Source organism: Gymnogyps californianus, chromosome 11, assembly GCF_018139145.2.
Source record: "Gymnogyps californianus isolate 813 chromosome 11, ASM1813914v2, whole genome shotgun sequence".
Taxonomy (NCBI): domain Eukaryota; kingdom Metazoa; phylum Chordata; class Aves; order Accipitriformes; family Cathartidae; genus Gymnogyps; species Gymnogyps californianus.
Window position 1 is genome coordinate 12,290,632 of NC_059481.1, and position 27,196 is coordinate 12,317,827.

General features: G+C 39.0%; 1 protein-coding gene across 3 annotated transcripts in view; it reads right to left on the reverse strand.

The window, feature by feature from the left end:
* Positions 1-27,196, reverse strand: part of FBN1 (fibrillin 1) — a 158,986-nt gene that overhangs the window by 80,110 nt on the left and 51,680 nt on the right. For all 3 annotated transcript variants that reach the window (XM_050903660.1, XM_050903659.1, XM_050903658.1), the window contains exons 6-13: positions 23,754-23,951; positions 20,336-20,461; positions 15,685-15,810; positions 11,656-11,814; positions 8,088-8,246; positions 6,620-6,760; positions 5,700-5,819; positions 2,075-2,200 (exon numbers count right to left, since the gene is read on the reverse strand). In XM_050903660.1, the coding sequence (XP_050759617.1) occupies positions 2,075-2,200; positions 5,700-5,819; positions 6,620-6,760; positions 8,088-8,246; positions 11,656-11,814; positions 15,685-15,810; positions 20,336-20,461; positions 23,754-23,951 (1,155 nt within the window). The remainder of the gene's footprint in view (positions 1-2,074; positions 2,201-5,699; positions 5,820-6,619; positions 6,761-8,087; positions 8,247-11,655; positions 11,815-15,684; positions 15,811-20,335; positions 20,462-23,753; positions 23,952-27,196) is intronic.

The window sequence follows — 27,196 nt, forward strand, 5'->3', positions numbered from 1 at the left end:
TTAGTTATCAGAGGTATATGATAATCAGAAACATATGATGGGACATACTGCACTGTTCTAGAGGATGTGTCAAAGCAATGACTCTGTTTTTTCGTAATGAATCATTAACATATAAAGGTATACATCCAAAAAGAGCAAACAGAATGAAAAACAGATGAGAAACTGGACAGCTTAAGAACTGCCAGTTGGTAAAAACTGTAAAAAAGTGAGAAAGGTATGTAATAGAAGAGGGTTTGCAACCTTGACGTAAACAGAAGCTAGGTTAGAAGCAGCCTCCCATTTGGAATGGTAAACACAATTTTATGTTACTAAGAACACCTGAAAGGGGAGGAGTGGGCTTTTGTGTTTGGAGTGAAAACTTTTGTAACCTCCATTGGATGAGTCTAAGATTTATGATGTGGGAGAATTCCCAGCACTGTGCTCAAGCATGCATTCTGTAGGCACTTTCATCATCAACTTCCATTTAAAATAAAACCTACTCCTTCCCTGGATTCAGCATGACCGGTCACATAGGAGGGTACTTACTAATCATAGCTTCATACTAGCATTATTCACCCTCTGACCTAATAGCATAGCATGAAGGATTCAAATAGGAAAAGGTGGAGGTCCCAGACACTGCTATTCTGAACCCTGCACAGTTACTCTCTCTCACACACACACACACACACACACACAAAAAAAAAAAAAAAAAGGCAAGTACAGAGAATTCTGTGCTTGATTTGAGTAAGCTTTTATATCCTCTTAGTTTTTATTTCATCCTGGCACAAATGAAATCAGTTTTGGACATTACATCCAAAAAAAATCAGCACTATTTACCAGTTTCATCTAAAGGACTATACACAGTTACATTAAGGTATGGCACAATGCCATGGTCTTTACTGATTAGTGTGTGTGCGCATATGTATTCCTAAGAACAAAATTCAATGCATTACAATGCCAGAGATGAAACTGTTTCATAAGTGGATGCAACAGACATTCTGGCAACATATGCAATGGAATTAAAAATGTTTTACCAGACTGCCGATGTGCTGGTTCTTATTACTATTAGCACATGGTATTTGGTGGGAAAGGAAGAAATCAGAATCTAGTTTTTTTCCAAAATATATTCATTTCCAAATATATTTAGTCAATATAGTTCCATAATAAGATATTTTAAAAGCAGCTTATAGCGCTAAACTGTATCTAAAAAAGAGTCAGGAAAAACAGAGTCTTAAAATGTCTGTCTCTACCAAGGATTAACAGAATCACTACTAGCACATAAAATCACTGGATCATAATGACATTACAATATATTCGGAATCGTGCTATTTTCCTTAATATTGCAGCTGTCTTGGACAGAAATTACACTTCTAGACATGGTGTGTTTTCTTTTTACTTACAGGCTAAGTTAGACAAAAATAATTTATGATTTAAAAAAAAATCATGTATCTATCCCAACCAGGAATTTTGGCATTAAGTCTTTGAGCTGAATCACTGAGATAATATTCTGCCAAAAATGTTTCTAAGAACAGTGCTTGAAATTCCTTTAACGTATGAATAGATCATTGGGAACCCTCCCAAGGACCTTGGGAAGCGTGATAAAGAACATTCTTCTTTTTCCCCCCTTTACTAAAGGTCTGGGAGGTAGGAACACATCAATTATGTTTACAAATTTTTCTTAAAACAGTTTTTATGGGTCAGACCAGACTGCGTCTACATAAAACACATTGCTAGTCACCCAGTAAGATCCCATAAAGCATGCTGTTAAACACACAGTAAAATCAGGCAGCATGTGACTTGTGCTCCGTTTTAAAATGTACCACTCCCATCAAAGAAACTGCATTTTGTGATAGTGGTATGTGCTATTTCTCCTGCTGGACAGACATCCCGTTGAGGATTGCCAAGCCAAGGCTCCAGAACTGGCTGCAAAAGACAGTTTACTTGCCCTCCCAGATACAGCAAAAGGTATTTAGAAATTTGATTCCTTGTTCCTTCCCTCCCCCCCCCCCACCAGAGGTCCTTTTCTTTTTCATTGACATGAATAACCTCTTGCAACTGTAATTACTGATACGGAATAGCTTTAGACAAGTCTTACCTTCACAGTTTTTCCCATCAGCTGCCACTTGAAAGCCAGCATTACACACACAGTGAAAACTGCCATCTGTATTTATGCACCGTCCATTATTACAGATACGACCATTCTGTAAACATTCATCAATGTCTGGAAGCCAACCAAAAAGAAAAATAACATTTTGGGGTTTTTCTTTTTTTTATACTCAAGAGGATTTTTTCCCATTTCCCCTTCCCCTAGGTTTTTAACTCTACATGGAAACTATATTCACCTGAAAAATGATTTATTTTGATTTCCATAACCGAATGTTATGGGGGTGGAAAATGTTCATCAGCTTGAAATGTCAAGTTGCTGTGAAAGAATTTCAGTGAACATTACCCTGCAGCTTGCTCAAACAAGAATCAGACCCTTTCAATTGTTTTTTTGCATTTTTGTTCATCATGAGAATATTTTTACTGAAGTTTAACTTAACAATAGCTAACTACTGAAGGAAAGATGGGGGAAGCTTGTCTATTGCTGCTGCTTTGTAAGATAACAGGGAAGTTCAAGACTTTCCCACCTCAGAAGATATTTCTCCTGCTTATTTTATATTTGAAACATCAGCTCCTCATTTCCCTCTCTCTGCAGGAGGTGCTTGGCAAGTGCTTTGGAGGACCTGAATAGTGATATCACACGAGGCTGGCAGCTCTCCCTCTCCTCCAAATGAAGGGAGAGGAGATGCTGAGACAGACTGTCTAGACATTTTTCAGATTGCTCAGTGTTCTCCATCAAGGCCTGGACCATCTCCCAGAGATTCCTGCACACAGGGGACTCTGCTAACAGAGATCTCAACCAGCCCATGCAGACCTATCTATCGTGCAACCACGCTGTTTTCCCAAATATCCTGGGAGTGCCCTCCCCCAGGCCCTCTCCGCAGAAGTGCATTGCTGCGCTTCAGGAAGAAGTGGAGCACAGGGTGTCCTCCCAAACGCCCCTGCTCTCTAGACACCTATCTGAGGGGGGAACTGATGCCTCTCAAAACTGTGAACCTATATTTGCCTTCTTAGCAGTATGGTAGTTCTGGGAAGCTGCTAAGAAATCCCTGAAAATAACTGTTTTCCAAGCAAGCTACCAGGCCAGCAGAGGCAAGAGGTGCTCAAGTGACAGCTCACTGCAGTGGCAGCTTGCAGCCCTCTTGACTTCCAGCAAAAGCATACAGGCTTGATAAACCTCCCCTCATTTTTTAAACAAGCATCATTGATCAGCAATGCATAAAAGTGAGTTTTCTCTCTGCTCAGTCCCTTTCCCCCCACTTCTGTGGCACTCTGTTGTACCTGAGCCTGGCTTCAGCTACTGCACCAGCTTTCTTCCTTAGGACAGGCAGAAATGCTACAGCATCTCAAGATTTTTCTGGCCTTTTAGTTTTTAGAGTTCATTAGGATTTGTACTTTTATGGATCGGATGCCTTCTAAATCACAGTGCAGAAAATTAACACAGACTCTCGCTGTTCTCTACGTACACACAGCTGACCGGAGACCCACCACTGGTTTATGTTACATTTCTAATTTTCACATTATGAAATAACATTGTGGATTATTTTTTTTCCCCCCTCAGAGAAACTTGCAAAAATCAAAGCTCCCCTCTCACTGAAATGTCCGTAATTGCTGCCATCTCCATGTAAGGTCTGACCTCCTCCTCTCAGAAATGTCAGGTAGATTATAGTAAGCATGTAGCTACTAAAGCTTTGACTCCCTTACATTCATAGCTAATTATCATAAAACTTCACTTTTTTTTTTGAGGTCCATTTTACATCCCCTCTTCTGCAATTGAAAAGCATTTTTTGTTTTGATCACTAATCATAATGTGACAACCTTATTCATCTATGTCTCCAATTAACATATTCATTCAGCCAAACTCCTACTAGAATTATAAGGGATCCTAGTAACAGTTGAATCAGTAGCTTGCGATACAGACTGCAATGTTTAATCAGTCACCTATCAGACTCATCATGCAGAAAAAAACCCTCCCCTGGAACCTCAGAGCAAGAAATAGATAAACAGCTGGTCATTAAGGAGACTTCATTTTTCAAGAATGGACGTAAGGAATACATTTGCAAAAGCATACCAGCACAGACACATTTGTGTATGCAAAAAATAAAACCTCAACATACAAAGTAGTCATGTGAAGTAATTTTACAGCAAATGCTGATTTTGGCAGGCACCAGTTCTATATGCATATTTTGCCAAATGCATCCCCCTAGCCTTTTTTTTTTCCCCCTAAACTGGTCCTAAAAATTCCTTCAGAAAACAAAGATTCTGCACATTGTAGCATTTTCCGAACTGCCTGTCAAGCAAGCACAGTTCCCATAGACTGCAAAGGAACTGCTAAGTGACCACACTTTAATGCCATTAAGCTACTGGGCTTCTGACAACCATGTGTTTGTGTAATGAATCAGTCAAATTAAAAGCGTGTGACAAAAATGACTCATGAGTAAATTCATCACTGCTGAGACTCCACTTCAGCACTCCTTCACCACTAGTCAGCTGAACTATGAAGATGCTTCCGCAACATGGCTGTTTGGCAGCAATTAGGTCAAATACTCCCAGCAACATGCAGCAGTGGTGCTGGCTCTGCATGTCCTCCTGGATTGGAGTAAGCTTCTGTACCACAAATACCTTTCTGATTCACAGAGGGAAGGAAAAAAAAAATTGCACACTAATACAGATAGCTTTCTTCTGGCTTTTTAGAAACTCTCTGCTTCAGAATGAGTGCATGCTCAAGGAACCCTCCTCTTAGTGCAGAAAGCAAAATATGAAGACAAGCTGGGACTCTGAGCATTCGAACATCCTGTTTCATTTAGATGCTTCATTTCTTATGGAATATCAAAGCAGTCATTCATTCTCCTGCCAGAAGTCTCTCATTATGACTTAACTATAAAGGACTGCATCTACCTTTACAGTCAAATTCCCACCCCAGGACAGTTTGGCAGCCACAGAACCCTGACAGAGGGCTAACCACTGAGGAGCTACACGTTCTCCACTCCCATAGGAAGACAGGATGAAGACCATCAGGACTATTGTTGAGCCTGGTCTTCAAAACACCAATAATGGGGATTCTACAGCTTCCCCATCTAGACTTTCCCAGTGCTTCACTACTTTTCCATACCTTGTTTAAGTTTTCATTGCTGTAATTCATGTTTAGTTCTTTCTCTGACAGTGGGCAGGGAGAGCACATGGGCACTGTACTCCTATATTTACCCACTAGAAGACTTATCTTTCCCCCCACCTCTCTTAGTCTTTTAACAGTCTTTTATAGGTAAAGGGTTTCTCCAAAGAAGGGATGTTTAGTTGTCCTTGAGATCCTCAAGAAGCAAAAGAAAAAATGTCTCAATAGCTTAAAAAACAAAAAGAAAAAAAGAAAAGATGTCTCTTCCACTTCAAAGCCACCAATGGTGCCAAGATACTTTCAGCACAAGACAAAATGTCTTTCTTCATAACCCAGTCTGTGAACAGCCAGCTCAGGCAGGTTAATCATTTTTACTGCTATATCTGATTTATTTTTTTTTAAAAAACCCTCATATTTAACACATCTGTTAAATTTTGCTTAAAAACTATTTTCCCTCTTGGTATGTATACAATATTATAGATAGGGCTGTAAAACCATAATTTACCTCGGCACTCTGTTCTAGTTGGCGTGCTCTGATATCCTATACGACACTGGCATATGTAGGATCCCTGGGTGTTCACACAGTCTCCACTGATGCACGGATTTTTTTCACATTCATCAACATCTGTGGAACACAGACAATATATTTTATTAAGACATTGGTTGAAAGTTATTCGGGTCTGTAGGGGTATTTTATTGTTTTGTAGTTGGAGAAATAGTGTGCTTCAATCTGAAAGGAAAGGGGACACCACTGAATTCCCAGTAAAAGGATCCCATGTTCTAAGCTAAGCAGGAGCTGGGAAAAAAAGAGTACTCAACAAGACAAGATATTGCATGTGTGAGAGGTAGAGGCCTTAATCCCACACCTCCACATTCCCAGTCCCAATGGAGACACAGATTTTGACAGAAGCAAAATCTTGCATGTAAGAGACAGCCAGTCGTTGCTCCTAACATCAAGCTCTGGCTGAGTTCCAAAATTAAAGGGCTCAAGAACCCAACAAGATACTCCTGATGAGCTGAAAGAGGACTTGTAAATCTTACTAAGCCCAAGATCATGACTGCTTTTTTTTTTTAACAATAGGTCATTTGCATACTCAAAGAGCTGGTAGCATTTTAAAGAGGTCATTTTTAATCACTAATAAACACATTATAGTCATAGGTTAGTAAAATAAGAAATCCTTCTGTATAATTTTGTGGCGAGTTACAAGATTTGTTAAATACTGTCTTAAAGGCAAAACGGCCATAAAAATAAGTTTGCAGTTGAAAGCAATTAGTTCTTGGAAGTCTATTTACTGTTTTGGGGTTTTTTTTGGAGGGGGGGTTGTTTTATTTAAGAACTCAGAGTTATTACATTGTGTGGAAAAGAATTTTTTTTTTCTTTAAAACAAAATTCCCCTCTGTGATTTACAGCTGAAAACCACATACCAATGCATTCCCCTCTAACATCCAGTTGGAATCCTTTGTTGCACTCGCAGCGGTAGCTCCCAGGAGTGGGAATACAGCGCCCATTAAGGCAGAGATGTCGGAACAGTTGGCAATAGTCAGTGAAGTTCACCGGCAAGATCACTGAAATAACACAGTTGGAAAAATATTTTAATAGTTCATCATAATTTTTTTTGGTAATCTGCAACTTGTGCAGCATTTTCCATTAAAAGTCAACATTTACCTTCCATCATAATGTGAATTACATAGTAAAAATCAGCATTGGGAGAAAGAAAATGGCACCTTGACTCTTAAGAGATTTGTCTGAAAACAGCTAGCAACCGCTGATTTTTTCATTGTGGCAAGTGTGATCCTGTTTTCCTCTTTTGTCCTGCAAAAGAGGACCGAGTCTGCTCATACCTCGTGGTAAAATGGGTACATGGCACTGCAGGGACTATACTAAAAGCCTACAGTAGCAAAGAGCAGGCAGACTGGTTCAGTTATCTCCATTTTCATAGACAGTAGAGTGAGAGAAGGGCAGGGATAACCCTGGAAGGTATGCCTATACGGTCTTTGGCAGGCAGACGTGAGCTGGCTCTGTCCATGCTCCCGGCTGACCAGAAGCTGTGCAGCTACGTCAGTGCAGTGTCAGGCCTGAGTTAACATACTTTGCCTCTTAGGCTTATTAGCTCAGCTTGGTGCTGAACCAAGACTAAATAGTTTCAGCTGGTGCCAGTGCAAGCAGAGCCTGCTTGCATCTGCACAGAGTATGGGCGAAATGAGCTTGTGTTTACTTGCAAAAGAGCACGTGGCGATGCCAAACGATTTCAGGTGGCACATGCCTACCACAGACTAAATGGGCATGTAGTAAATTCCCTGAGCAAGGGACAGAATAAGGAATATACTGGTATTCTGCTCTGGCTTCCTCCTTGCTCTAGAGAAACCTAACCTATCCCTGTGTATCACTGAAAAAGTTCTTTCTTCACATTGGGTCAGTCTCAGTGTCCAGCAGACTACTATTTTTATTGGTACATTTCCTACCTGGCCAAGTGAGAGTGAGGAAAACAACCTGAAAGAAGCTGCTTTCTCCCAGCCAAGCTCTAATGTAAGTAACTATCACAACCTAGTCAAAGAGCTATTCACGTTCCTCCATGTTGACATGCAGCAAAGCTCACAATAGCCTTAAAATAACAGTAATGTAACTACTACAGTACATGGGCCTCAGTACAGACAGTGAGGAAGTAATTTGTGAATCCTGTCTTAACAGGGAAAACACTACCAATGAGGTACACTTGCTGTAAGATACGTGGTAACCAGGCTATGATTAGAAGGATATCCAGAGACTATAGGCCCACATAAAATAAGCAAAAGATACCAACAGCTGAAGGGAGCACATTGTTCCTCAGAAATGCATCTTTAAAAAGAAGCTAAATGCAAATGGTGCAGGGAAAGGTTATTATTTCTTTCTTACCATGAGGTGGTGGAGCCCGAGATGGATAGACAATTTCTGGCTGTTGAGGAGGGTAAACACCAGGAAGGAGTGGCGGAGGGATGACATCAGGACGGCCTGGAGGAAGGTCAGGTCTTGCTGGCAGCAGAGCAGCTACTGTACACAACTTGCGATACTCATCTGAAACATGAAAACATGAATGCTGTTTTAGACTCTTGTAGCCTTTCCATTTAATCCAACCCTCCTCCTTTTTGCAGTGTTTCAGATTAGCATGAACAAACCTTAAATAATCTGGAAAATCTGAGCCTATATGTTTTCTTCATAGTAACAAGCTTTGTTCTGTGAGTGGAGTCATTAATCCATAGGAGGATATCAATACTACTTGTCAGAAGACTGCTAGTAAAAAGATAACATAACTGACATTCTGGATATGAAATTGAACAGTGAGGTGGGGATCTGATCTTAATCTACTTATTCTTCTTTCAGACAAAATCTTTGATGAACTCAGTGGGAAGTTTACCTAAAGAAGGATTTTTGGACTTGATCCCAAGTTAATTTAATACAAAGCTTGCCACAGAGTTAGAAAAACACTGAACAGGGAAAAAAGCCCAGTTTCAACTGGATTTCTTAAACGTTAACATCCTAAAACAAAGAAATATAAATACAAGCAATGAGGCAAAACCAATTAGAGAATGAATACACTAACACTATTTCCCTGTGAAAATGAAGTTTGCCAATAAAAGCAGAAAACAATTGAGGTGCAGTCTAAGGAGCATAGACAAAGAGAAATGGAGTCAGATCCACACCGAGTTCATCCTTTTCCAGATGATGGGAAAATGATCTATTTTGCTCTAAGCACAGTCTATGCTGAGTGTTATGCATTCTCCTATTGTTTATCTCTATTAGTGGCATCTGCCCTACTGCCCCACTTTTCCTCCTGCCCTCGACTCTTTTGTCTTTGGGAAGTGTGGGTTTGGAACTTACGATCCAAAGAATGCACGCAGAGTATCACAATTAAAGACCACATTTCCAGCTGACCTAATTCATGTCCACAATTCGTGTGTACACAAATAACTATTTGTGCAGCCAATATCTTTGAACTTCAAAATTTTAAAGTTTATGGCACAACAGGGGAAAGGAATTATATAATGAAGACAAAATGCTGCAGAGATGCATGAATTCTTGAAACAATATAAAAAAAAATGAGAACTGAAAAATAAATCCAGTGTTGGGAGAACTAAGCTGGATATTTCAGCCTTCAACACTTTCATCTCACTCCTATTTCCACCTGTAAAACACATTAGAAGCTCTTCCCGAATCACAGATGATTTGTTAAATAAACATGGTAGCCTAAAGTTCTGCTTTTCCTGATTATGATCTTTGCATTTATTTTAATGCTTCTAGGTGATCAGTTTGTTTCATGTGTCACTGCATTTCCCTCTATTGTTCCTTGGAGTGATTTTTAATCCTTAATCATTCCCAGGAAGATTTTATTGTATTATGTATTGTATTTTGTTTATTTGGTTTTTTTCCTAGCTTTCTATTTTGCCTATTCGTATGTAAGCTGAATCTACTCTCAATCAGTGGTCTACCTGTGATAAAACAGAGACATTCAGAAGAAACAGTGTCTGTGTATGTACATACACAAATTCCAATACGCAAATACTTGCTAATGATGGTGGTTTTAATAGTCAATTCTCTAATCATACATTCTCTACAACCCACTGATCAGTCTTTGTGAAAGAAACAATACTGTATTTCTTTTTTACTCTAGATTGGTAATACCCAAGTATCCAAAGCCAATCCACCAGGAGCCTAGGCCTTCCATGCAAAAAAAAGGTTACAGCCTTGGAGCTGCCCATTGGTTGAATGGAATTAGCACACATGAAGGGACTGCTGAGGTGAGAATTGAACACACACACAGCTGGATGCCTGAGATACCACTTTTAAAGTATTTATTGTGTCAATGGTAAACCCTGTCATTCCATATAAACAATTATTGCCATGTTATGCAAAGCAATACAGTGCAAGCCTTTTTTTATTGCAACTTTAATCTCCATGTATAATTTCTAGCAATAAACAGCCTATTTTATAGTAACATCTGGGTTTGCTGCCCACATTGAAAATGCAACCGCTTGGTTACATTACGCAGCTAGTGCTCCACTTCATATTGCAGTAAATTTCCATTTCAGAGTTAGAGAGACTTTGGGCCACTGACAGCTCTAAATTCCTCATCTTGCTTTCTCAGGATACATTAAGGAATAAATGAACTTGATTAAATAATGACAGCGATACCTTACATACATGTAAGGCCTTTCAAAGAATTTCAAAGCACTTTTGAAAAGAGTAATTTATAGTCTTAATTTATGTCCCAAGTCGGGGGGAGGGGGAGGCGGAGGCGGAGAAAGAAAAAAAAAAGTGACATGTAACCATGATCTGGAAGACCTTGCATGGATTTATGAGTCAGGAAGTCCTGGGTTCTAGCTCCTTCTCCACCACGTCTCAGTCTGCAGCCTTGGCCAAATTACTTCACTTTTCCACCCAGTTTATTCACCAGTTAGATATGAATAATTAGAAAGTATGTAAAGAAAACAGGGACTGTGTTAAGGTTGAAAGCTTTCTCCTTGTCTTTCTATTTCAGATGAGCATCAACAGATTACACTATCTTGTTAGCATTATTCTAGCCAGTCTCGGACATTTAACTTGTTTAAATATTATTAATGAGATAGCAACAGAACCAGGAAGAGTCTTCCAAGAGCTCTGATCATAGATCTCTGCTCCAGTATTACGCAGTTTCACTCAAAGGATTAAAAACAAGCATAATAAACACTCCCATACATGACCTCTGACAATTTCTTTAGTTACACTGCTACAGTGTTACGACCCCCATTCCTCCCTAAACTCTGCACCTCCCTTGAGCTCCTCTCATCAGTCCTGAAGTTTCTTGTATTCTTCTTTTCTAAAGCATTTCATTAGGTCTCCATTCCTAAACAATCTAAAAAACATCTTTCCTCCACGCCCTCACACTTAGTTTCACAATCTGCTCACCATCTTCTCTAAATTCAAATCTCATATTATGTGGGGATCTCAATACACAGGGAGGCGATAAAGTACAGCACATTTTGGTAGCAGACAGAAATCATGTTCTGTGTCAAACTTCAGGAAATAAATGGCACCTCAGAAAGCTAGACATCAGAGGAGGGAAACCCCAGTTTTGCAATGAGAATGAAACTGCAGAGGCAATAGTGATCTATTAGAAGGCTCTGGAGGAAGTAACTTGAGCCTGAAGAGGATGTTGAAAACAAAATCTGAATCAGGTAAGGTCAAAATAACCAGGCTACAAAACATTAATTAGCAACAGATAAAACACTTTCTTTATGTCTGCTTGCCCTAGCCTCCTGGGGGTCCTGAGCAACCTGCCATAGGAGGCTCTGCTTTGAGCAGGGGGGTTGGACTAAACAATCTCCCAAGGTGCCCTCCAGCCTCAAACGTTCTGCGTAGTTCTTTAATGAAAACATTACTGATAAAAGAAAATCACTGCCTAATTCAGTGTTCAACCACGCTCACAAGAATACAGGTGAATTCATACCGGTGGATCTGATCGGGCACATTTCAGGAGCGGTGGCTGCACCAGAAGACCAGCATCGGCCGCTGTCACAGCAACACTGCATTTTGGACAAAGGCTGGGGGAGCTGATTGCCGCACCGCCCATTGGTCAGAGAAGAGAAGCAGTATCCAGGACGCACATCTACCGAGAGAAAGAAATGGATATGTAATTATCAGTCCAATGTGGAATGTGACTTTCACAAAAGGGAAAGGTCCCATTTTTCTTAGTTGATTACATTATCGATGACGTAGCACTTGCAACATTACAACAATCAGAAAACAAAAGGCAGAAAACCAGAAAAATCTAGATAATATTTGGGCTGCTTTGGATTCAGGTATAACACCTCCTGTGAGAAAGCTGAAGTGAAATATGGAACATCAATGAATTAACGGATGCAAAAATAGAACAGAAACATGTGTTCAGTATATAATAAAATATGCTTCTGTGCCCCCAAAGAAAAATTGCAGTGTCATCTCTATTAAAGATAGTACCACATCAATTCTGTTTAAGCTTTGATTTGAAAGCCACTGATGTACAGCAATAAACTCACAGCATTGCAGCTCTCAAAGCATTATTTCATTTTTCATTAGTCATGGCCTCCCCAGTTGAAGTATGTAGTGATTTGACAAGATATAGGCTTGCAGGCAAGAAAGAGCAACACAGCTTTAACTGGTGCCATCACATTGTTTATGGAGATGTGCTGGCTTCCTGTCTGAAAAGGGTAAGCACGTGCTGTACAAAGAACGTCCTGTACCCAGATTTCATACACTCAGCTCTAACAACATTGCACTGAGATACCCCAGCTTAGAGAAGGGAGAGAAAGTGTGGATGGGAGCAAAATTTAAAAAAAAAAAAAAAAATTAAAAAAAAAAATCTTGTGATACAATCTGAAGCTCTGAGCAATTGTTTCACAATATGTCACATCATGTTAAACTCAATATAAGCTGTGGTGTGATTTGATGCTGCACGATAAACCAGACCAAGTTTGTTTCTAAAATATACAAATATTTACTGTCAAAATGTAGAGCAAAAAGTTGCAGATATAACCTTACAACAGCAGGCACCATTCCCTAAAGAAACAGTATCTCAGTTATCCAGGGCATGGTGGATTCATCTGCCTAGTAACAGTACTTTCCAGAGTTTACTAGCTAGTCTAGTGGATATAAAAAAAAGCAGGGAAGTTTCTTATTATTTTGAGGAAATTGATATATAGTGATATGTTGGGAGAGTCTACGATGGTTCTGCCTTTTATTAGCTGGAACCCTGAACACGGATATTACTGGCAGTACAGCTAAAAGAGTCAGTTGGCCTTTGCTTCCAAACTTTAGTTAGTTCACTCATATTATCGTATAATGGAAATCTGAAACGGAGGAAAAAAAAAAAATCTACTCAGTTCTGTTACTGGTCCTCCATTTTCTCCTGGTACCCAACTAAACTGCCAAACACATACACTCCTTAATCTACCATTTTAAAAATCAAGTAAAGCTCTGATGCAAACTGTTCCCCAGTATCCCTGGAGAGATATTCAGATGCTTGGTGTGATGGTGGAGTGGATGATAAGGAAGGAAGTCCTCTAACAGACCCTATCATCATCCTCTGTAATTCATCCTTCTCAGTTTTGGTCAGTACCAAGTTTTGAAACATTTAAAAGCAGTAATGGGCAGAAGTGGAAAAAGGATCTACATGGAATCTGTGCAAGCACACAATGTGCCATAAAAAGGTAAACACATAGCAAACATCTTTATCTACCTACAGGTCTCAGAGCTTATCCAAAAGCCACATCATTTTCAGAAAAACACAGTAAGTTTGTGAGAAAAATGCCAAATCTTTCCATATTCCTAATCAGAAGTGATTTTTTTTTCCTTTTGTTCCTCTTTCATTTTCTTTTCCAAATGGTAAAATACACAAATAAGGGCAAGAACAGCAGGAAACAACTTTTTTACTGTTTCAGCTTTTAATATTTGAATATTTATCACTAAAAAAATATAGTATTTTGAAAAGGCAAAAAATCACCATGAAAATAACTTTCAAGAAAAATGTGCCTCTTTAAAAAAAAAAAAAAAAAAAGAAAAAGCCATCGAAAAGTAACACTGACTAAACAAATTTATGTCAGCTGGAAGTACGGGCTAGCAGCTTTCTTCATAGCACTCTTCATCTACTTGGGTTGAAATGTTCTGCTCTTGTTTCTGCTCTTCAGCTCTAGGAGATAGTATCTTTGCTTTGTCTATTCTAATTTTTAAGGTTTGTAATAATGGAACTCCCAGTTCTTCCTTTGGATGTTTGGCTCCAGTGCTGCTCAATTTAAGTCCCATAAGGGATACATTTCTCAGAAGCACTTCCTCATCTCTAACAGAATAGACACGTTCAGCTAACACTTTCTACTTAAGACAGGCATGTTGTAATTAAATCAAGATTACATGTTTTGCCCAGCTCAAATACAGATTTGGGCTCTGTCCTTGTTAATATGGCAAGTATGCAGTCTGCATATTAGACATGAATCCAAAATATCTGCAGATAATTAATAGTGCTTCCCATTTAGCACGTTTTGCCTTGGACACAAAGCCAAAATTTTAATGATGGCTCATAGTCTGGCGTATTACTTAACACAGCCTGTCATCATTTAAATACCCAATTCTTAAGCTGAACTATTTCAGCCTACAAATACAGTGGGTAGAAAAGGCTGGAAAACTTCAGGAATATAACATGAGTGTGAATGTTGGGCAGTCCTGACTGAGCAATGACTATAAAAAATAAAAAGCAAATAGAAGTTGTGCATTTGTAGCAATCTGTTACAGAAAGGTGAATCTCCTTCATAAATATTAAGTACAAGTAGCAATCAATGATTTAATGATCCACAGTCATTTAGGAGCTATTAATCTGAAGCAATAAAAGCAACTCCCACTGGCATTTTAAGTGTACAGTATGGATCCAATCTACCAAAATGCTGTTCTTGATAATGGAAGAAATATAGTTCATTTCTCACAACCTGCAGAAATAGAATGGCACCATTCAAAGTGAATCGTAACCCAAACTACTTCCAGATCTCTTGATGAAGTTAATATCATGTAGTACTTTTGTCTGTGAAGTTATTTTTTTTCAATTTTTTCCCAAATTATTTTCTACCAAAGGTACTCAACACAGGGTGCTCTCTTGAACCCCAGTGCTGGCACTGTGTATAAGCCTTTAAATAAACAAGCCAAAACTGAGGAAATAAACCTTTCATTTGATTCTCAAATGACAATAATTGCTCAAAATTCAGCACTGGCATTGAAAAAGAAATTACTGTGTAAAAATGAGAAAAAAAAAATACTTAATTGAATACTTGACCTGCCTCAGAGCAGGCTGTATGCTTCCCAGAAGCAATTAAGTGCTAACACTACTCTTTCATGGCTTTGGCACTGCAGTGGCAGTCATTTAATTCACACAGTCCTTTGGTTCCTCATCTGGCCTTTGGAAGACAGGTTCTGCTCTGCCACAGTGAAAGCCTGAAAGAACGGCACTGCCAAATCATCAACATCATGAAAGCAGATACAGATGTCCCACACCCAGCTTATCACACTACTTCCTTTAATGAAAAATATCTGCATTAAGGTCATAACACTTGGAATGAGAAAAAAGCAGCTGTTTGGGGTGACTACCTTCTTTCTCAAGTATATTTGCTTTTCTAAATGACTGCTGAATATAACATGGACTAAATCGAAGACAAACATGAGAGCAAGAATATCAAGGAGATGTGTTAAACAAGTTCTGCCTATTTTAAGGCGACAAATATGGCATACTACAGAAAACTGTAGTAAGAAAAATGAAAGGGAAGGTCACAATGAAGAGGGAAAGAGGAAACACATCCTGCAAATGGAAAACTCATTTCAGAATACATATATAGGCACATGACGTACTTCTATATAAAAGAAGGATTAGACGATCACCAGTTGAAATACGTTTCTGGTACCCATTTTAGATATTCATGAATGTTCATGACACCTACTGTCTCATTTACAGGATTCTACTCACCTATGCACTTTAAGCCATCAGGAGCTGTATAAAACCCTGGAGGACACTTGCAGAAGTAACTGCTAACTGTGTTTGAACACTCTCCTCCATCACAGATACCAGGAACGGTGCTGCATTCATCAATATCTTCGAGGCAAAAAGAGAAGCAGGGGCAGGTTAGCTACATTAGTTCTGGCATGAGAATAGGTATTTTGTAATTAGTATTAATGATCAAATTCAGTGTGGTCTGAGACCTCTCCTAACTTATGTACTAGGGCATAATCAGCAGTTTTGAATCAGGATCTTTTGTTAGGCATCTTATAAACACAAGTGAAACAGAACCTAAGAAAATATTGTATCTGTAAATTGCAAAAAGCCAGAGAGTTTGTTTTACTGCTTAATAATGATGGATAAAAATCCTAAAATGCAGAGGAGATTTACTAACTGTAAGTAAACCGTAACCCCTCCAGTTTGAATTCTGCACACTAGAATTAAGAAAACTGTCAGGGGACCTGTAATGACCACAGTGATCAGGAGCTTAACTGTTGTGTCTCATGGTATCTCCAGCAGCACAGCATCTCCTGGCACCATACTGAGGCAATGGTTCAATATTGACTCAAAGGGAAGTGTAGCACCTACTGAATTGCCCGTCCTTCTTACTGCACTTGGTTTTTTCTTGGAAATCCCCCATATAAAAGCACTGAGCAGCTAGGCACTGTTTAACTAATGCAATCTGACAGGATTATAGCTCAAAGCAGGATGACTGCAGGCAACAAAAATTACCTTTCCTGGCTTTCTCCACTAAGTGAATGTTCTGAAGTTTCAACAGATTTCTAGACAGTAACTGAAATATCTACTGCTGAAGTCAGGCAATGTCCATAATTCCCCTTAGATTTTGCCAGCGATTTTAAAATAGAAGTCCATATCGTGATCTTCACTAACGAATCTCAATCCATATACTAAATCATCATCATAAATCCAATGCAGAAAAATTTTCGAAGTCTGCAGAAAAAAACCCTAACAAATACCTTCTTATACCTGATCATAGCTGCATACATGAATAGAGAGAACTTGAAGGGTTTCTTCCACAGCTAGGAGATTATGTTATCCACAATCATGTGAATAACAACCTATGCAAGCCCCAATTACTCCTTAATTACCATCAGTAGCGTGCCTGTGAAGTGTAGTTACTTTCCCCCTGGTTTCCATTGACTGTCTTAACAATGCAGTTGTAGCTACTTAGCACTGCTCTCATCTTCTAGGAACCTGGAGTCCAGCTGAGCTTAAAAACAGCTCGCTTTTTTCCATGGTACCTACAAGAAGAATCACCAAAGCAGAGCAGAAAGGGAGGTTATTCTCTAGAGTGATCAATGACAACAATGTCACAGCCATCTACAATCACCCAGTTGCTCTCCCGACGGGGAGAATCTAGCCAGAAATAATGGCATCACAGGACTCTATCCAACCTCTCCTCCAGAGATCTACAAATAGATAGACACATGGCTGTAATAATGATTTCACCAACCACAAACATTTCTGAGATGAAATACTGCAACACCACCCAACACGCCAAGGCAAGGAGTGAATAATATTGTAGTCATTAAAAACGATTGGAGGAATTTAAATGTAACGCCTAAATTGGAATTTGGCCCCAACAGATGGGGGAACACCCAAAGTCCCACAGGACCATTAATGAGCATTCTAGCAAGTAGAGAGGATCTCTGTTCTACTTCTCCTGTGAAGACGGTAATACAAAAATTCAGTAATATAAAAATTATCAATTCCTTTTCCCCTAGGTAAAGCATTGGATGCTCTAATACCTTTGTGGCCCTCTGCCTTTGCAGGAAAGGAGTGGAGGGACTGGGGTGGCATACAGATAACCAGACCTTGCAGACGAACCCATCCTAAGTGGTGCGGGGCCTTGGGCCCCCTGTGCACACATTCTTCCCCAGCATCTTCCTAGCTGTCTAGATGTGGGTCGCATTCCTCGCTTGGGTGTGTGAAAGGGGTGTGACTTTTTGTTCAGTGCTACTTCGAGGGTGTTGCCAAAGCCTCAAGTCCGAGTGCCCTGGGAGCACTGCTGAGAGACTTCTGGCTTCTGCTCCAGGATTATACTCCACAGGAGTCCCAAAAGGCTCAGTGACAAAAAATGTGGAAATTGAATTTTGGTCTGAATAAAGCCCTTAATTAACAGAGAAAAATGCAGTTGTAAATGGATCAGATTCAAGCATTTTCTGACTCAAATTCACCAATGTTTATCTTAAAGTCAGTGTGGCCACTGTTTATGCAGAGTCCGACCTTCTTAAAGGCAAAATCATCACTCTTTATTTTAGGGTTGAGCCTAACCCAAACAGTATTTAATTATTTATATTTGTGTTGACATTCATATAAGCAACATTGTCATTGTTAAGCATACGAGTTTTATAAAGGTAAGTATACTTGATGTACTCGCAGACATAAATGTCACTCCAGGAAAAGTTACTCCCCCAATCACCACAAAAAAGTATTTACCTCAGCATTAACGGAACTGGAAGAGGAATGGTTATACGAAGCAGTGAAATAATGTAACACTTAAAATACAGTTTTCTACCAGCTATGCTAATAAAGAGAACTTTGGCCAACACACCTCATTTCCCACCTTGTTGTGTTGTCTCACTGTACCTGATGATTTCTATCATGATCTTACTTTAATGGGGACCCACTGAAAAAACACTACTGGTAATTCAGCAGGTAGCTCCCAGTTCTACCAAATGAGTGACCAAGGGCATATTACAGCTGCCAGAAGTCCTACTTGCTGGATAGGAAGTTAAACGAAGCACATGATCAGATGTTAATTATTATGTATTAGAATTAATTACGGTTAATTACTACAAGGCATATACCTTGTCTTATATTGGAGATTTCAACTTAAAACTCAAAAGGATTATTTAAAAAAGCAGAATGGATATTCTGTTGTTACATGATTGTGCTCTTACCTGTTGAATCACTATCCTATTTCATGCCGCTGGTATAAGGGTGCTACTTTTAATTCTTTGAATTGTTATTAATACCTACACAACTTTAACTAAAATTGCTTGGTACATGCAATATGAAGATGTACTGAAAGTAAGTCTCTGTCTGCTGAGGTTCAAAAATTTACAGGTATGGAACTGAAGAAAGAAAACTTCATCCTATCTTTGCAGCCAGGCGATCACTCCAAAGGGACTTCACAAGATGGGGCAGGAAATTTGGGGCAGGATTTGGGAACGAACCAAGCTATCCCAGGTTCCTGGGTCCAGTCCTTCAGCTATTACCAAGTGCAGGCTCTGAAGGTGGTGGCTGTTTGGGGGTTTTTGATCTTTGTTTGGGTTTTTTTGTTTGGTTTTTTTTAACATGATTCAGCAATCAAAAAATACCATAAGAATGTTTGTACAATGCAGCCTATGCAAGCCTACAGTTCTCAGTTTTTCAAGTACTAATACTTAACAAGGCACATGTTCAGTCTTTCCTATTCACCATGTTCTTGGTACTTCATCCACAGAAGGAAACACTTGCAATGTTGCTCTATCCTAAATGTGGGTTACTTTCTGCCAAAACCATTGGCAGTCAATATGAAAACCATACTGTGTACAAACTCTTCTGAAATTGCTTTCCCTAACCTGCAATTAAATTATGAAGTTTTGCTTGAAATAGGGATTTTTCTTTTGAAAGAGTAAGTCATAATTCTTCCAAAATGACTAAAAAAATTTTGAGTGCTTCCTTAAAGGCACCTGATGCAGGAAAGGGTGGTGGATGCACACCTTACTCTCACAGTCACACACCTTTATGATATTGAAAGGTGGCACTCTAAAATCACTAACCACTTATGAAACCTGTCGGCTCAAATTAATTTAAATTTTTGTCTAATGACTGAAAGGAGAATAATTTGTAAGAGTTTAAACATTACCTGGACTTCACTGTAAAGAAAATGAATCAAAACTGTGCAATTGACACATTTTAGTACTATGTTCCTTATGTATCCAAAATTCTCTTAAAGCAGACATCTATGCCTGATTATTATATTATAGAGAGAAAAAATACTATCAAATCACAGTTAAAAATTAGCAAGATTCCATAATCACACACTGCAAATTTCCACACTAATATCTAGTACCTACTGTACTTCCAAAATAGGATGACCAATAAGGAAAGATAAAATATTTGTCCTTCTTTAACATCTGCAACTGTAAGGATGAGTTTAGAGCATAGTCCTGCAGTCTTCACTCAGCAGTGTCAAACTCCCATTAATGTTAAATACAGTTTACCTGAGTAGGTGGGAATGTGTTGAACCTTCCAGTCACATACACTTTTTGGTTAAAAGATCCACGCAGAGACATGTGCCTCAAGCGTTTCTAAAGCAACATATCGGTTAAAAAGTATTTTTAGTTTTAATGTTTAATTTGTTTCAGATGTACCTTTAAGTCTGTAAAATGTTACGTGAATAAAAGGCTGGAAAAAGCTGCAGAGCCAATACTTAAGATTCTCTGGTTTAGAAGGAGAAAGGACCATTATTCATATTTGTTGTGAAAAATGCTATTTGCATATTCAAGGCAAAAGAGATTGGAAAGTTTGTTGCAAACTCCTAAACAAAGTTGGCCCCAAAAAGATGACTTTCCCCCCTTTACTTTCAGAAGAAAGTTCTAAAAGTTCTTACCGTCGCATTTTTGTGTCACTTCATTAAACTTGTGTCCAGCTGGGCATTTGCACTCAAAAGATCCAACAGTATTAATGCAATTTCCCCCTTGACAGATCCCAGGGATGGCTTGGCATTCATCCACATCTATCATATAAAAAAGGATAAAACACCCACTTTTAATTCATTTCTCAAGAACAGCCATAATAATTTGTCTACACAGAAATTAAAGTAAATATGCCTAAATCCTTTCTTCACCCATCATAATATTATGATACTTGCTTGCGAACAGACACTAATTTTGTAATTACTCTATGCAAAGTATGATTAAGTACAGTACTCTAAATATTTTCTGCAAGAAATCACATGGTTATTATTGTTACAGACATTAAACATCTAACTGCTATTGCTTTGTTTTTCCAAAACATCTGGGGAATGGTGTGCAGAGAACACAGCCTGCCAAAACCCAGGTTCCTTTAAAGTATCTGAAGATGGGCACCCAAAATGACTTGCCCCTTTGAAAATCTTGGCAACTCCACACAGTGCATAGCCCACCAGCGCAGAGATGCAGGAGCCGCGGAGGAGCAGTGTGCAATGCGCATGGAGGGGGCCTCATGGAGAGGCATGGGGAACTGTATAGTCATTACTGATGGAAATAATTAACTCGTCACTCCAGTAAGACCGGCACCAATGACCTTAGGCTGTGGTTAGGATTTGACTCAAGAAGTTTCATAGCCATAATTAATGTCTCAGGAGGAATTACTAATGACCTGCTTAGACATTCACAAATTTGGAGGGGTTTTTCGCATTTCTCTCTCTTTGCTTTTAATTTTTTCACTCAAGAAAATGAAACAACAAAGATGCTATCACAGGCTAGGTAGGAAGCTCAAGACAAACATTTTCAAGAGGCCCCAATTTTTGGCCTCACAGTTATTTTAGCACAACATGTGTATCAACACTTAGCTGCAAAACTGTTGCTACGGCTTAGTAACAGCTAGAGAAAAGAGACTAAAGGAGGAGGAGTAGCATTGCAATAGGAGACAGTGGAGGTCTGGCTCACAGTCCCCAGGGGCTGCCCTGTGTCTGCTGCTCCCTGTCCTTCAGGAGCAAACAGAGCACTTGCAACTCTCCAACCTAAACGCCTGCGCTTCCCCCATCTCCCCAAGGAGTACCAGCTGCTGCTGGTAAAACCCAGTTTCTTGAATTCTTGGGCTTCACACTAGGATCGGTTTCAACGCAGGGACATAAGCTGAAGGAGATGACGCCTTCAAATCTCCCTTTATAAATCGCAGAGAGCCAGCTGTAATGTGTCTTGTAGTCTGAAAAGCAAAGTATTATGTCTGTACAAAAGGCCAAGAGGCAATTTCCCTGGGAGCCACAAGTAGGAAGTTTCAGGAACGCCAAGGGGCATATCTGTACCACATCGCAGAGCATTATGGAAAGATCCCTGGGCCGACTGAACCAGGTTGGGGCATACAGCAGCAGAGCCAGAGCAGTGCTGTGCCTGAGCTAACCGCTGTGCTGGGAGGCACAGAGAACTAGCACAGCCTCAGCAGCCTCGACACAGCCACATCGCTGCTGGGACTCAAGCTACAGCAATATGCTGTGCTTTAATAACAGTAATCAGCCAGACTTCATGGCACTGTACTGACTTTAAAAAAAAAAATTAAAAAAATAGAAGTCATGCTCCTGAGTCACAATGTCTGTTTCAAAATCCCACCTTTTGGCTTTCATTTTCCTCCTTTGTATCTTTAAAAATCTCAGCTGTGATATTAATTTAACTTTCAGCCAGACAAAGTCAAACTGTGGGCAGTGATATTCTATTTACTTTTTTAAATAAACTTGCCCTCCCCTCCATTTTATTTTTTCTGACTTCTCCACACAATAATAATGGTTCCTTTTTCTCTTCAGAGAACCTGGATTTTATTTAACCTGTTTTCCTTTATTTAGATTGAATATGGATGTGAAATCCCTGAAATGTCTTCAGTCTGAATGGATGTTATCTGATTTCAAAAGGACTGGATTTAGTACAATTGCATGAAAAATAAAGCTAATATGTGGTTCCATAGCAAATCTGTTGAAATTATGAACACATTACAAGAGAAGGGAAAACTGGAAAGTACAAGTGAAACATACAGGGCCAAAACTGTGTTGGCACCGCATACAGATTAGCATAAATGTAGCTGCATGTTAAGAAATGTGCAGCAAGCAGAAGTAGCCTTATTCCGAACTGCATAAACCCATTGGAGAGGTCACTGCAGCTTTTCCGTGACACAAACAAGAGGGATATAACTAGGTGTGGCATGAGTTCAGGGGTGTGGGCCACATATTTATGCACATAAGATTTCAGAAGTGTCCAGAACCTCGATTCACAGATTTCTGCACAATTTAGTTCTGACCTTTACAGTGAGAGGGGGAACAGAATGGCTGAGGTCAAAATACGTCCACATTGTGCGGCATACACAAACATGCCCATCTCAAAGTTCGTCATGCCTGTCTGCAGGCACCAACCGGGACTTGCCTGTGACAGAGGATATCTACATCTTTAATGCAATGGAATGCCTTGAAGTCCTTCATAGGAATTTCATGATTAAATAAAACTACTCATAGATTTATAATCTTTATCTACCCGATTTTCAAAAATATTGTAACTTATTAGAAAATGTTAGACAGATTGAAATAAACTAGCCCCAAAGATACAGTCCTGGGAATGTATAATCCACATCAGTTTAATACATAGCTGCCCCTGTTAACTTTCTCCTGTTTCCTGCCAGACATCCAGACAATAAAAGAATTTATACAGCTGGAAGTATTAGAATAAAAGCCAAAAGCAGTGTAAGGACTTTCTATGGTAAGGCATGCTCTGAAAGAAGTAAGCAACATCTGGGTGGATTTTACGATTTGAAACAAATGCAAATGCATTTCCAAAATTGTATAAAATATATAATAGGGCATTTCAAATGGCACAACAGGCACTTTTCTCCAGGTCGAAGCAGTGTAGTTCGAGAGGTAAGACACCCAAGATGAATCCAAAATCAACAAATTTTAGCTAAAAAATCCCACACCGGATAAATGGAACAGCATTGCCACAGATTGATTTTTGCATGTTTTGAGTGCTTTCTGAAACAGGATGAATTCCTCCACAGAATGATTGAGTGGTACAGAAAAACACCATTACAGAACCAAGGGAAAGGGCTGCTGGCAGTGAGAAATTCATTAAGATGCTGGCTGCTCTCACATGACCTAAGTTACTAATGTACTCACTTGAACATCAGGCACTCACTGAATCATGAAGTAATGCATCTGACAATGTTTTTCCATTCTTCACACATATAGCTGAGAATGGCTTAGGACAAGTTATTCACAGCAGTGTAACTCAATTAAGATTAATCCAGTAACAATTTCAGCAACTTTTGGGGAAGCTTTGCTGCTAACTTACCTTGACAGGCCCCAGTTCGAACGTTTGGAATGAAGCCTCGGCGGCAGGGATGCGGCTGGGCAGGACACATTTCACAGGGGTGGCCCCATGCTCTCCCAACTGTTGCACAGCAAAGGGTTTTTGTGCAGACTATTCCACTGAGCTGTCCCTGGCACATCTGGTTGGTTACCAAAGTGAAGCAAGGGCCGGTCCTGTAATCTGCACCAAAGACAGGAAACCTAATCAGCATCACAATAAAAATACCCAGCAAAACTCATAATAAAGCAAAACAGCAGCCCATTTAGGCAAGTCTTCTGCACACAGATTGCCCACCAGCACAACAATTTTACTTAGCAGTGTTCTGCAGAGGATTTTTCTCAAGTTTTCTTCTCATTCAAATCCACTGAAAACAAGCAGCTCTGTAAAGGCATTGTGACTATTTTACCAGGAGTATCATATACTTAAGATTCTGCAAGTCCTCTTCGCTGCTTGGTTTAGTCTCTACTAATACTCTTTGGGGGGTCATTTCATCAGTTTGTTTTAAATATTCAGTGCGTTAATTAAAATAATACTGATAAAAGAGTTAGGATATGTTTATTTCCACAAGTGTTGTTCTCAAATGAGTCTCAAGGGAAGAGAATACAGACTGCAGGAAGTTTTTTGCGGACAGTTTTCACTGTTATTCAGGCATACACTGTACCAGATATGTGGGTAAGCTTTGCCTACAGCTGAATGGAGGGCATATGGAACACATCTGCTTTGATTTGTTTATGGTAGGACAGGCCACTTAGCCAACAGACAGAATTAAACTAAGATGTTAATAAAATACTAGTAGGCTTTATGTTGTTCCATTCTCCAAGGGCAAAAAACCAAACAGTGGTACTGCCAACTCCTGCTGTCTCCTGTACATCCGGGGTGCGCACTCCAGTTAATTCTTCACAAGCAACCCTAAAATCTTTTTCTGTTATGGTGCACCAGGACAGAGTCCAGCATCCTGTAAGGATAGCCAGCAAATTATGAACCTGATGTTTGTACTGAAATAGTTACCAGGTGCCTCAGCCAAGGTCACTAAGTAATCCACGCTGTCTTGTAGCCATGACATTATAAATTCCTCCCATTTTCGTGTCGCTTCCAAACTTTGTTAACAATAATATGTTTCCACTAAACCATTGATAAAAAGTGTTAAATAGGGCAGAAGTAAGAACGGATGCCTTTCCCATCTGCCCCATCTCCCCACACCAAGTGCACCTTGAAACCTATCATTTAACTAATCTTCATTCCAACCCAGGGATGCTGTGTCCATATGCTATAATTCTGCTGATTAATCAAGCCACTCTTTGATATAATAAATAAAATGGCTTACAGAAGTCCTGTAAGCTATACAATAGTGCTATATTGTTACTATTATCTTCATCAATTAAACATGATCTTCTCAGAAAGGATATCAAGTTAGTTTGAAAGACCTATTTCTGATAAACTTGTTCTAAATGACACTAAGTACCATTTACTCTTCATTAACTATGTATTGCATCCTATAATTGCTATTCTATCTTTGCCTGTTTAACAGACCTATAATCACCCAGATCATCTCTTTTCCTTTTAAAATATTGGAACAACAATAATTTTCTTCCAGCTTCTGGAAATTTGTCCTGTATTTCCAGATTTATGAAGAATTAACCTGCATGATATGAGAACCCTTTAGCTAGCTCTTTTCAGTCTCCCTGGTGCTGGTTAGTTGCACTAGCTGTATAAAAATATGTAAATGCAAATACTGCTATTTAATGTCATCCTTAAATGCTATCAGATTGCAAATATAAAATTTCTGTCCTATCCCCTCCAAACAGTACAGCTATATTTACTGAACACTTCTCTCTCCTCTTCCCTAGCAATTCTGTCAGCCTCATCATGAAATGGGTCAGAATCTCTGATAACATCTCTCTTACCCTTGGTTACTTAATTCCTTTTCATCACCTTAACTTTGTTTGGCTTGGTATTTCTCATTGTGTCCCTTCACTTCCCATATTAATTTTTTACACGACAGCTTCTATCAAGTTCTTTTTCCATTTTGAAGCATTTTTGTAACTGTTTTCATTTTCCTAGTTAGACAGGTTTGTTTTGCTTTTGTCAAAACTTACATTGCCCTCTTTCTCATTTCTCATTGTAGAAATGCAGCTTTGGAAGCATGTAGTACAAAACCAAGTATTACCGGCTTTATCTTATTCTTTCAACACACAAATGAATACAAATAAGTCATGATCAATTATACCTATCAATTAAAAAATTTTAGTTCCAATAAGGATTCTTCATCCTTGAACAAAATGAGAATGCATACTTTACTGTATGCAAAACTCCCAATATTAAAACTCCTAATATTAACACAATAGATGACAATTTCTTTAGAAACACCACAGTTCTGTGTCGGCAACAGGAAATCCCCAGTGTCCCTCCTCAGAATGAAATCCCTCATTGTAGATTGTCCCTATGCCGTTTATATATAGATGGTTTAAAAAGGAGTCATTTTGTTCTCTGTTGCAGAGGAAAGCACGCATCAGACAGTAGTGAATAACCCATCTTGTATTTTATGGTAGAATATGAATGGATCAGCATTTACGATTGTTTGCTTTCAAGCTATAAATGACTTAGCAGTGGCTAATATGACTTAGAAATATGGTGAACCCAATGAAGTTAACTTTACAATCACGCAAATCTTTCCACAAGGTTTCAGTAACAAGAAGTACGTCAAATATTCACTCAAAACCAAGCAAATCCAGCTCCTATTTGTTATTATCCAAGTTCATAGCACTTTAGTATGGAGAATTATAGACTTTATTTTCACCTAATCTTTTGCCTTGATAAATTTGATTCTTAATACTCAGTTTTCTGCTGAGTACAGCTTTTCTTCTATTTTCTCAAATACAATCTTTCACCTTTTCACAAGTAAGATTTTCTTTTGCGTTCTTAACGGAAAATTCTGAAGGTCAGAAAATGCATAAGAAAAAGATCATTTGGATGTACACACCAACCTATGGCCACAGAGAAATCCACACTTCAAGTCCTTTATTTTTATACAGAGGCTTAATAAAAAGAGCTCTAAAATTAAAGCATTCTTAATAGTGAGTTTAAGATTTTTTGACACATTACAAGATGAAGGCCTACAAGAAGGAAATAGGATTCCACTACATGATGGCAAAATGAAAAGAGAATGGTATCACATGTAAAGAGATTTCCTTGAGTTATACCATTTTCCTTGAAGATGTTTGGTTTTATAGATTATGCCGATTTCAGAAGATGCAGTAAACCCTAGGGTCTACGCTACAAGGCACTGACTTGGGATATGAGCTTAAAACCCCAATCTTTATTTTGTAACAACAAAGTTTCCTTATACGTTCATGTCATTCGTGATTATTCAAACTGCTTCAGTGAGTAAAGCTCAAACACAAGGTTCCAAGTGACCACTCCGGAGC